At 38.8% G+C, this 13237-nt stretch overlaps 1 protein-coding gene across 1 annotated transcript in view; it reads left to right on the top strand.

Moving 5' to 3' along the window:
- The first annotated feature begins 395 nt into the window (after positions 1-395).
- The window catches only part of pdia5 (protein disulfide isomerase family A, member 5), a 69000-nt gene continuing 56158 nt past the window's right edge, over positions 396-13237 (top strand). The window contains exon 1 of the mRNA XM_015000369.2: positions 396-1186. Coding sequence (XP_014855855.1) covers positions 1121-1186 — 66 coding nt within the window. The 5' untranslated portion in view covers positions 396-1120. The remainder of the gene's footprint in view (positions 1187-13237) is intronic.

The following is a 13237-nucleotide window of genomic DNA, read 5'->3' on the forward strand; positions in this document are numbered from 1 at the left end:
TTCCTTGAAGGAATCCTACTGTGCACAGGCATACTATGTTTTAAGGGAGGAGATAATACCTGGGAAATATTAAATGCCCTCCACCGCCTTATTGACCCAGAAAAGTGGACCAACGCAACAATTCCTCCGAAAGCACTTCGAGCTCTAAAGATGCTCTGCCAGCTTCATGAAATTGATGACCAAGGAAAATTGCAGACAGAGCTGAAGGTTTTTCACAGATCATATTTGGAGTTTTCATCTTTCAGTGCGTCGTCCATGCTGTCTGTCATCAAAGAAAACAATGCTGATCTGGTTTTTCCCAACATGACTGTTGCCGTAGACGTTGGTGAGGCGGCATAAGTTTTCAACAGTCCAGACAAAATATGTCTGGTGGTCTAGCTCCGATTTACATATCTTGCTAAATTGCGGGTTTGAATATTGCAATACTTTCCTATAACAAAAATAGACCTGCAGAAAGAAATTACTAATAAAATATTTTACATATGCATAGTTGTATGTTCTATAGAGATTTTACTTAGCTTTGATTGTATATCTCACAATTTTGTAATTTATCATTGTTCATTAAACTCTGAAAGCTGTGTGGCTTTGCTAATATTCTGTCCGAAAATGGGGTTAGATGTGCGCTGTTTTTTTTTTTTTTGTTTTTTTTTTGAGCACCTGCCCCTTTAGTGGTCTCTGCACAGCTCTGGATAGATAGATAGATAGATAGATAGAATGAGTTTGAATGAGTACAAAAGTAAATTCAAATACATTCACCATTTTCATATTGTTGTACTTTATTCATATAGATCACGGCCTGCAAAATATGAGTCCATCGAGAAAAGCTCATCAAGCTGAAAGAAACGGTCCAAACAGACAAAAAGCTGTGTATTAATTAGTGTAGTGTAATTTCATGCCAGTACGTCTTGCCATATTTTGCTAAAAAGCATGTAACATGTAGTCTATCGATAGAGAACGGCGGCGTATTTGGGCCAGCTCAGGGTGGAAGGTTGCAGGTGCATATTATCTCCTTCCCATTCCAATTTGAACAAGGACTTCATTTCCCAGGGTGCTCTGCGCCTCGCCCGACAATCTGTGAAAATCCGAATGCGCCTGCGTATCCAGACGTGGCAACGGCATCATGGCCTCCTGGATCCGCTACAGGAGAAAGATGAGAGAGGCGACAATGTTCGCGCTGGTGCTGCTGGTGAGTGTGCTGGCCGTCTGTTTTGGGTCGCGGGAGCTGCACGAGCTCTGCGTGTCGCTCCGGCGCGCGTGGGGGGTGAGATAGCGCGCGGTGTTGCCTTTGGTGGAGGAGGAGAGGAAGGAATCTGAGTCGGTCTCTCCAGCATGTCTCCTAGCCCTTCTCCGCGCAGGGGCTGCGGGAGGTGAAGTTGACAGCCGCTTGGTGAAGTTAGTGCCCACGCAGACCCCCCGCTACTTTTACCGTACAGTAACGACGGGCATTGTCGCTAGGCTTGTGTGTTTACCTGCAGACAGAGGGCGGGTTTCTGGTCTCCTGCGCTCCTCTGCGGTGTCCGAACCGGCTGACGTTCATTGAAAACAGTAAAGTCACAGCAAGCTGAACCACTGGGATAGTTAACCTGTAACTTTTAGTTCTCCATACATATATTGTACGTCGAGTTACAGAAGGAGTATTCAGCGTTTCAGGAGCTGCCCTGTTCTGTTCAGCAGCTTGTCAGGCGGGGAAATGAAAGTATATAACTTTCACATTAGCATACCGCAGTATATCAGTGTTTAACAGAAGTGGCCTTTGGCAGCAGTCCTGTGGGCCTTGCTTGGTTTATGGAGTAACTGGCAAGAAAATATATGATGTCTGATATTGTAAGACCTGAGGAGAAAAAGCCTGGAATATAAGAATCTCAGAGGTTGCTACTAATGAGCCACACTTACTCGGTTACATTTGCTTGAGCAACTTTGAAATAAAAGTTGCACAAGTAGCTTATTTCAAAGTTTTGGCTTTAAGAAGCTAAGACTTCTTAAAGTAGTTTTATTGTATCATACATTTTACTTGAGTAGTACTGAGTACAAGTTTTGGCTGCTCTACCCGCCTCTGAAGAATCTTGTTTTTGTTAACTAAAGTGACAGAAAATGATTGATATTTTCCATTTTTGAAATGTTTCCCCCCCCCTGTTTTGTTCAGTATACTGATTCAATCTGTGGCCTGTAATCTGAAACGGATAAAACGCTTACCGTTTTATCTGTGACGTTCTTCAAAGGATATGTCACACGTAGTTCCTGTGACAGAAAACAACAGATAAGCGGTACGAAGAGTAGAGATGCATTTGTGAATGTGGCTGACTTTTATTTTTACTATATAATAAAAAGATGAACAAACGTTGTGGAAAATGTTTTTTTTTCTCTTGTTCCTCATTCCTCCTTCATGACTTGCATTTGGAGCAAAGCTGGTGTCACCTCTGCGGTTGAGCGAGCAAGTTGTGGTAAAACAGGATTTTGCTATTTTAAAACAGAAAAGTGTTTTGTAGTTTCAATATCAGTACTACTACTCAACCCACAAAAGCATTTCCTTATCAGTGTAGCACAATGTAAGGATAAATAAACTTTTGAACTCTTAAAAAAATTGCATTATAGAGACACATTGTTACAACAAAGTTTACAAAAAATACTTTTAATTCACAAATATGTTGTTTTTAGTTATGAAATTCCTCCAAAACTTGTGAATGAGGTCAAAAAGGAAGCTGCTCACTAATGTAAGGATTTGGGTGTAAATTAGAACGAGATAGTTGATTTCAATTGAATTTTGTTTTTCCAAAATGAATTAAACATGGAGGCTAAAATAACAATAAAAAAACCCAATCCCAAAACAGAATTTCATAAAGAAACCTGTTAACATCGGCATTGAGAATGAATTAAATGTGATGGATTCGGTTTGGTTATACAGGCTGGTATTCATACAGCTGTAAACCAATCTTTAAAACAAACAAATGCTTTCCGGGTCTGCTTCCTGTATGCTGCAGCTTTGACAGACTGGGTGTTTCTGTAAACTCATCTCTGTATGCTTTTGGGCAGTGGCAGTGTTTGTTGTCTTGGCGACGGGCCACTGCTCTTTGGAGCTGAAAGACATCCATTTGTATAAAGTTAGAGTGCTCACTCTCAACTATAGTTGACAGTCTGTATCAGCAATAGATGATGCAGGAAAGATGGTTAGGGGACGTAAAATCAACTTGGTAAGTAGAAAATATTGGGGTTTTAATACTTTTATTGATCATCTCTTGTCCCAGTCCTGGTTTTGAATGGTAATGTTGACCCTTAAAGCGAGTTTTGAGATTTCTTCCTTTTTCATGTTGTGACTGCATTAATATCGGCCCATATGCAGAGATTATCATCATGGCTAAAGGATTCTTGTTTAACTCTCAATACAAAGAAAAGAAAATGCATTTGCTTTTCAGTAAAGACAACGTCATTACAGTCCTATTGAACAAGTATCACAAGAAAAATATTTAGGAATAATTTTAGATGCTCAGTTAAATTTTAGGAGCCATGTTGATAAAACCAGCAAAACTGCTAGATCAAACATAAACTGTTATAAAATTATTAGAAATTGTTTAACACTTCACTGTGCAGAGATGTTTTTGAACTCAATGATCCTCACATCTTTCCTGTGGAGCTACAGTCTGGTCTCAGAATGGTCAAACTATACTCAAACCATTAGCAAGTCTCTATAACTGGGCTTTAAAGGTTTTATGTCAAAAGCCAATCAGATTCCATTATTGTCACACTTTGGCTAAATTTGGCATTTTGGATTATGACAATTTTATAAATGCTAATATTTTAAAATTGATTTTTAAGTGTTTAGACGGATATGCACCTACACCATTAAGCGATTGCATACAGAAAAGCGTATCTAGGGACAAGTTCTGTGAATTAGCTGTTGCTAAAAGCACTACGATGCACACATGGGACTGCTGTTTTGTTCAGTTTGTCTATGTCGATGTGTCTGTCCCTATCAAATAAACTTAATAAAAATATTAGATCTAATATGTATGTTTTTGGACTGTTGCTTTTCATTTCTAACACCTTGAAAAGCCAGTAAAGTCGTAGAAAGGGATGATGTGAGTACAATACATATCTGTATTGGTTCGGTAAGTCAACTGAATCGAAATTAATAACTGACTTTTGTTTGCGTCTTGTTGCCGTTTGTTTCTGTAGGATTAAGGGAAGCGGTGGACGTGTGGTATCTGTTTGGCCATTGGCCGTGATGGCGACAATCGTTTCTTTTTCATGCCGTTGAAAGGGTAGAGAAAAATATGTAATATTGGTTAATATCGGCCATAAAAGCAATATAAATATCGGCTGTTGACATTGGCCACCATAGTTCCATCAGTGCATCCCTTTTTGCAAGTATTTATTTGTTTAAGCACAACCAAACACTAGAAATCCAACCTAATTACTCTGGACTGCCATAGGTGGTCATAACGTTTCCACATATTATTTATAAAACAAGCAGATTATTCGAGTGACTACAAACTATAGTGGGACAATGTTTGTATTGAGAGTTGAGGAGTTTTACCAACCGGATGAGGTCAAGGATTATTTGTCAATGCAATCAATATTAAAGCAGTCTTTGTTGTCCAAAGAAAAACTCATGGTTAATTATAAACCACCAGAGATGGTTGGATTCTTGCTTTTCTTCTATGCTGCTTTCCACAGATATTCACAAAAATATAAAATGTAAACTTGAAAAAACAAAAAATTTGCAGAACATTTAGAGAGACACCTAAACCTAATTATACATAAAATCAAAAAATAAAATGTATGCAAGGTAATGGAAATAAAACTCGATACAGAAACCAGATTAAAGTAAATTTTTTTTTTTTTAAATAGTAATCCAATACATCAAACAGGTCACAGCTGATAAATTGTTTGTGTCAAATGTTGCATTTGTGTCACTGATAAGGTATGGGTATTAACCATATTGACAGAAAAGCTAAAACGGCTGCAAAGCAATCAACTATAGACGGATATCTCAAGAGAAAAGTAAAGTCAAAAATGTCCACTAACTATTCTATATAACTGTAGGGCATAGGATGTACATTTCATTTTCTATCACCGAAAACAGTGCGCAAACAGTGAACGTGTAGTTCACCTGTTGCCGTAGTTTTTCGCTTTTTAAATATCCCAATAAATGTGCGATTGCAGGAACGGATGCAGGCGTGGTTTTAAACAAAGGATCTCTGCTATTAAGAATGTGATTAGGAAAGAAACAGCTCGGCAAAACAAGTGGCTGAGATAGTTTGAAGGCGTACAGATCAACAGCTGTTGGAGCATTCAAAATTCACTTCCTGCTGAAAGTCGAGGAAGATACTTGAGAAACATTAAGGTGATTTGTGTTGAAGCTACAGACGGAGAATGGTTATCTTCTGTTCTCATAGCATCCCGCTTGGCTTTTTATTGCAGAGCACGCAGCACACCTTATAGCAGATAAGAAGAGGAAAGGAACGGTTCACTCAGTTTAAAAGGACATTTAAACAAACAAAGGGCTTGAGATAAAAGCATCAGTTTTTCGATGCCAGATGACATTTAGCGTTGTGTCTCACTGGGTCTGGTTGTTCCACTGCACTGTTATCTGCTTAAAAACCAGATGGCAGAGGTTCATTCACTTTGTTTTGTTTTTTCTTTTATATCATGTAACGTTGGGAAAAAAAAAAACATGTCAAAATGTTTGGAGAGCAGCATAACAGCTCTTGATATAATCCATTGACGGGGGGGAAAAAACGAAATGTAATTTGGAACTTAAATTTGCAGCGTTTCTTTTGTGTTTAAGTATTCCCGCGTGTCCTATCGTGGGTAACAACGGGAAGAATTACTTTAACGGCTATGCTAAATTTTGGCGCCCTCCTTATCTTTTCCAGCATTGATCTGCTTCGCGGCAATCAGTCACTCCGACCCGCATCTCGTGCTAGGCAGTGTGGTGATGGTAAAGACAGAGATTGCAGTGAAACGCACCGCCATTGTAGCGGCTCTGACGGCCAACAGTTGTGTTAGATATCCTCGCCTGGTGAGACGGTAAAGCAAAACGTTCAGTTCACGGGCCGAGGTGTGAACCCAATGTGAAATGCATAAAACCAGAACAGTGTCACATGGTTTTAATAGACGCTTTAGTAATTCATCTTACGGCTTTATTTCTCTTTAAGTGAAAATGTGGCACAGATATAGAACATATCCATGATGAGTTTTTTTTTTTTTGTTTTTCATCTGAACAGGATTTATTGGAAGATGGTGACCCTTTTTTGTCATATCATGCGAACTAGATCGTAATTTATGGTTTTGATAAATGAAATGATGAGTCGGCCTTTTCCTGCTCCAAAACGTCACGCTGATGTTTCTCTGTGTGGATTAAGGATTTGACATGTTCCTGGAAAATTGTCTCATACGTCATGACAAATGTTTCTTTTGAGACGTTTAAATGGCCAGATGGTGTAACTTCCTCTCCAACCCCTAAAGGGTGGGGCATCCCTGAGTTCTTTGAGAGATAACAAGTTTTGATTTGGAAAACCAAATTATACTTACAGTCTCTTAAAAAAAAGTATTCTCACCCCTTGCATCAATACTTTGCAGATCTGCCTTTTCTACTAGTTGAGGCTGCAGGTCTACCAGATTTACTAAAACTTTTATTTTTTTTGACTAATGTTTCAAATGGAGTCAGATTGCATAGATAACATTTAAACGTAAAATTTCAAGTCTGGCTACTTCTTCTCAATTGAATCAGTCAAGATGTTGGCTGTATATTTTGATATCAATTACTCCATTTTAGTTCTAGCTGTGTGCTCATGGTGGTTGTTTTGCTCACAGACGAACATTCACACAAGTCTTAAGTCTGATGTGGCTTCTACAAGCCATTTCCAGTTAATCTTCCCGTTAACTCCGACTTGCTAAAGAAAAACTGCGCCACATCAAGATGCTACCACCAACATCGCTAGATGGTAGTGATGGTGTGCTCAAGGAGTGTTTGATTTCTGTCATTCCTCCCATCTTGTTTGCAGAGCAGAACGTTCAGTTTGGGTCTTGCCACAGCACCCCGTTTCTCATGTTTGATGTGCTCCTAGATGGCTTATGGGAAACTAAAACACAAGCGTTTATAGCTTGTTTTCTTTTCATAAATTAAAGCCAGATTTGTAACGTGCATACTTAACAGATGTTATAGTAGGATTTTTTTTTCTCTTAAATGCTTCCCTTGTATAACCAAAGTACATCCAAAAGTCGACTACATTCACTCTTCAGAAACCAAATATACCTTCAATTACCTTATTGATCAGGAAATAAACTGCAAGTAAAGCCTGGTGGCCCGCCAGGCTTATAATACACTGGATAAAACCCTGCATATGAAGATATAATTGATGTTTGAACTATTGAAATAGGCAGTTATTAGTGTTTTTAGAGGGGATCTGAAGTATTCTTTGATTTCAATTTGTGGGGGTTACCCCACAAATACTGGGCGTCCATTGTATTACATCCACCGTACTTAATTTCGTAACATCTTTACTATTTTCATAATGTGCATTACAATTACCAGTAAAGTTCATTATTAGAAAACCATTTTACTATCTTTTCTTGACTTGTTTTTCCCCAGTAAAGCAGTGAAACGCTCAATATTCTTTTGAACCATTACCAAATTGTTCAGAGCTGCAGCTCTTACGGTATTAGATGTGAGGTGGTGAACAAAGATCCATCAGAGATATTTGACTGACTGGATGATTTTAATGTAGAAGCTTTGAAAATCAACTACTAGTCCACCTGTAAAAATAATGTAATAAAAGGCTTATCGGGCTCGAAGTTATCGATTATATTGTCATTGGTAAAAAGAAATATCTCCAGCGTGGCTGTGCATTCATTTCAGCTATGAATTAATCTGTTTCTGCCTCCGTATGCATGAACTGCTTGGAGATAAAGCCTGAGATGAAATCATGACCATTGCAGTAATTCTGCTTCTGAATTGGCCTGTCACTTGCCATGTATAATGGAGAAACTGTCAGCCCCCTGTTTTTTTTTTCTTCTCTAATCATTGTACATCTGTCACTGCAGGATGACACACACCATTCAGCCGATGGAAGACATTTTATCACAGCCATCGGCAACCGCTGCCTTGACGACGGGAGGCAGCGGAGGCAGGAAGATAGAGCACATAACACCAGTTTTAAAGTCCCTACACTGGCTCCCTGTAGCTCAAAGAATAGACTGTTAGTTTATGAATCACTGAACGGTTTAGCACCACAATACCTTAAAGATCTGTTATTGCTGTACCAACCGTCTAGACCCCTCAGCTCTTCTGGTTCTGGTTCTGCTCTGCATCCCCAGAACCAGAACCAAACGAGGAGAAGCAGCATTCAGTTTCTATGCACCACAAATTTGGAACAAACTTCCAGAAAACTGTAAAACAGCTGAAACACTGGGTGCCTTTAAATCTCAAATTTCACACACACACTCCCACACGGCACAGTGGAGAGGTCAGGAGAGAGCTGAGGGAACCCCCTGGTGGCGAGCTGGCGGCAGCACGGTGACAGAAGACGACAACATCCAAACTTTTGCTCGACCGAGAAAACAACCAGTGGAAAACGACGCGTTGGATTGACAGCAGGCAGAGGTAAAACTCTGCCTTGTCCGTAAGTACCGCTATCCACCACAGTCAGCAGAACAGCGAGAGATCGGCTGTGCTTGGACAACGCGTCTGGCCCAGGGTGTCTGTGTTCACAGAGCGACAGTGCGGCTAGCTTGCTGCGGCTAGCTTGCTAACATCGCGGCTGCTAACCGGGACGAGGCCAACGCCCGGCAGCTAACCGACCTAACCGAGAAAACAACCAGTGGAAAACGACGCGTTGGATTGACAGCAGGCAGAGGTAAAACTCTGCCTTGTCCGTAAGTACCGCTATCCACCACAGTCAGCTGAACAGCGAGAGATCGGCTGTGCTTGGACAACGCGTCTGGCCCAGGGTGTCTGTGTTCACAGAGCGACAGTGCGGCTAGCTTGCTGCGGCTAGCTTGCTGCGGCTAGCTTGCTGCGGCTAGCTTGCTGCGGCTAGCTTGCTGCGGCTAGCTTGCTGCGGCTAGCTTGCTGCGGCTAGCTTGCTGCGGCTAGCTTGCTGCGGCTAGCTTGCTGCGGCTAGCTTGCTAACATCGCGGCTGCTAACCGGGACGAGGCCAACGTCCGGCAGTTAACCGACCTAACAGAGGACAAAACCAGTGGAAAACGATACGTTGGATTGACAGCAAGCCGAGAGAGACAGTGCAGTGGCCTCCAACTGCTGAGTAGGAGCCTTAAGGAAGCGACAGGCAAAAAGAAGCGAAATAATGCCTCCAAAAGGATCCAAGACCGACGGGAGACAAGATGAGGACTATGTATCACTCACGCAAGTCAAAGAGTTGCTGAGCCAGCAAAAGCAAATGTATATGGAGTTACTCCAACAACAACAGGACAATTTTAAGGGTTTTGTTAAAATCATTGTGGACACTACTAACACCAGAATGGACGCAATGACACGAGAACTACAGGACATTAAAACCAGCCTGCAATTTACACAGAAAGATATTGACGACATTAAAGTAGAAAGTGCTAAGCACAAGAACCGAAGTGACACGGTGCAGTCAGACATATTTAAAGTATGTGAGGGTATGATGACTATCACTGATAAAATGGAGTACCTTGAGGGGCAATCAAGGAGAAACAATCTGGTTTTTGATGGAATTACTGAATCACCAAATGAGACTTGGGCTGAGACTGAGGAGAAAGTGAAAACTATTTTAAATGAAAAGCTAAACTTTCAACATAAGGTTGATATTGAGAGAGCTCACCGCACCGGTAAACATAGAGGAGACAGACCCAGGCCCATTGTTGTCAAATTTTTACGATACAAGGACAGATCAACTATTCTGCAGAGCACCAAGGCACTTAAGGGATCTAAGATTTTCATTAACGAAGACTTCACGGATGCAGTAAGGAAAAGGAGGGCGGAACTAATGCCGGACTTAAAAGCAGCGCGTCAAAGAGGGGACATCGCTTACCTACGTTATGATAAGTTGATCACCCATCCACGTACTAGTACCCCTAAATTATCCAACAATGTATGACAGACAGCCAGACATAGCTGACGTTCACTTCTGAAAGAGAAACATGAAACAGATCATGGCCTATGAGGATATAGAGCTACCAGTATTCCAACACAGAAACTATCATCAGCAAGATATTGAAACTGACATTGATCCTGATAACAACTTCTATAATGTCAGCAATGATAGTTGTCACTATTACAGCGATGATCAGTTCAACAACAGCATTAAAACAGAACAAAAGCTGTCAATAATTCACTTTAATAGCAGAAGCCTTTATGCAAATTTTGACAGCATCAAACAATACCTCCAACAACTTTCACAGACCTTCAATGTTATTGCCTTATCAGAAACTTGGCTCAATAGTGATAAGGGCATAGATTTTGAAATAAATGGTTATGAAATGGTTTGTAAGAACAGAGAAAACAAAAATGGAGGGGGAGTAGCTTTATATGTTGACAAGAAGATTAATTATAAGTTGATCGAAACAATGTCAACTGTGATGGACAACATGTTTGAATGTGTGACTATAGAAATACTCGTGGAAAAAAGGAAAAATGTCTTAGTGAGTTGCATTTATAGAGCCCCTGGATCAAACATTGAAGTACTCAACAACTGGATAGAAGAAAAATTTATAACAATTAATCAAAAAATAACATTTTTCTGTGGGGATTTCAATATTGACCTTCTCAATCCAAATAAACATAGAATGACTGAAGAATTTATTAACACCATGTTCAGTTTAAGCCTGTATCCTAAAATCACCAGGCCCAGTCGCATTACATCGCACTGCGCTACCTTAATTGATAATATTTTTACAAATGTGCTGGAAAATAATTTAACTAGTGGAATATTAATGAATGACATAACTGATCACTTACCAGTGTTCATAGTCTACGACTGTAAGTGCAAAACAGACGATCAAAAAATAGAGACGCATTACAGACGGGTTACGTCTGAAGAGACACTAAAAGCTCTACAAGCTGAGTTGTTGGCCTACGATTGGAGATTAATATATAAAATGAATGATGTGAATTTAGCATATGAAGAATTTTTAAAAACATTTAAAATATTATATAACAAGCACTGCCCAATCAAACAATATAACAGGAAAAGCAATCAAAAAAATGAACAGTGGATCACAAAAGGAATACAAAAGGCATGTAAAAAGAAAAACAAACTTTATAGAGAATTTCTAAAACATAGAACGTCTGAATCAGAAAACAAATATAAGAAATATAAAAATAAGTTAACTAATATTATAAAAACATGTAAAAAGGACTATTATCATAAATTACTGGATAGGAATAAAAACAACATTAAGGAAACATGGAATATTTTAAATAGAGTTATTAGAAAATCTAACAATAACAACTATCCAGACTATTTTATAGATAATGAACAGAATATTACTGATTTGAAAAGTGTCGTCAATAATTTCAATAGATTTTTTGTTAATATAGGACCTCAATTAGCAGAAAAAATACCGACTACAAAAACTGCAACTCAGCAATATCTAATTGAGAATAATCCCAGCTCCTTATATCTCAACCCTGTACTAGAAGAAGAAATCATAAACATTGTGAATAACTGTAAAAATAAGACTTCCACTGACTGTGATGATCTGGACATGAAAACTATTAAAATAGTAATTAAAGGAATCTCTAAACCACTAACTTATATTTGCAATTTATCATTTCAAACAGGATCATTTCCCAACAAAATGAAAATAGCTAAGGTCAAACCAATGTATAAAACTGGCAACAAACACCTCTTCACTAACTACAGGCCTGTCTCTCTTCTCCCACAATTTTCTAAAATCCTGGAAAAACTCTTTAAGAAAAGACTGGAACAATTCATAGAAAAACATTCGCTACTTATTAGCAGTCAATATGGATTCAGAGCAAACAGGTCAACATCGCTGGCTGTAACTGACTTAATAGAAGAAATAACCAACGCAACAGATAGTAAGAAACTGGCAGTAGGGATATTTATAGATCTAAAGAAAGCTTTTGATACAATAAATCATGAAATCTTACTTAAAAAATTAGAACGCTATGGAATTAGGGGAGTAGTTTCTGACTGGATGAGGAGTTATTTAAAGAGCCGGAAACAATTTGTGAAATTGGGAGATGTGGAATCTGATTGGCAGGAGACTGTCTGTGGAGTACCACAAGGATCAGTATTGGGACCAATTTTATTTAATCTTTATATAAATGATATCAGTAAAGTGTCCAATGTATTAAAATTTATCTTATTCGCTGATGACACAAATATTCTAGCCTCTGGCGACAATTTAGAGCATCTTCTCTCAACAGTCACTTCAGAGATTAGTAAGTTAAAGATATGGTTTGACCATAACAAATTATCCCTAAATTTGGACAAGACGAAAATCATGGTCTTTGGGAACTGTTATAAAAATACTGAAATCCAAGTTCAAATAGAGGACGTAACTCTACAAAGGGTTTTTGCTAATAAGTTCCTCGGTCTAATAATAGATGACAAAATCAGTTGGAAACCTCATATTAAACATTTACAGAGTAAACTCAGTAGAAGTATATCCATATTGGCTAGAGCTAGACATGTATTGAATGCTAAATCACTTCATATTCTATATAACTCTCTGATTTTACCATATCTATCATATTGCTGTGAAGTGTGGGGAGTTAATTACAAGAGCTCTTTACATCCGGTAACCGTCCTACAGAAACGAGCCATTAGAATCATCCATAATGTCGGTTATTATGAGCATACAAACCCACTCTTCATAAAATCCAGAATTCTCAAATTTGACGAGCTTGTAGAATTTAAAATGGCTCAGTTTATGTTCAAAGTATCTAAAAAGTTGTTACCTGAGCACATACAGAGCACGTTTTCTGAAAGAGAAGGGGGGTATAACTTAAGGGGTCACTCAAACTTCAAGATCCGCAATTTTAGAACAACAAGAAAAAGCTTCTGTATTTCAATTAAAGGTGTAAAGTTATGGAACAAGTTACATGAAGATTTAAAACAAAGCAATAGTTTAACACAATTCAAAAGAAAGTACAAAGAGGTAATTTTCAATAGATACACATATGGGTGACAGAAAGCAATAAGGTGTGTATTGCAGATAACTTGGTGTAAGGGTTTAGAAAGACAAACCAGCATAAAATGGGAAAATGTATAGGTAAATATT

The sequence above is a fragment of the Poecilia mexicana genome, unplaced genomic scaffold (genome assembly GCF_051168715.1).
Source record: "Poecilia mexicana isolate PSO_F unplaced genomic scaffold, ASM5116871v1 scaffold_2, whole genome shotgun sequence".
NCBI classification, from domain to species: Eukaryota; Metazoa; Chordata; class Actinopteri; order Cyprinodontiformes; family Poeciliidae; genus Poecilia; species Poecilia mexicana.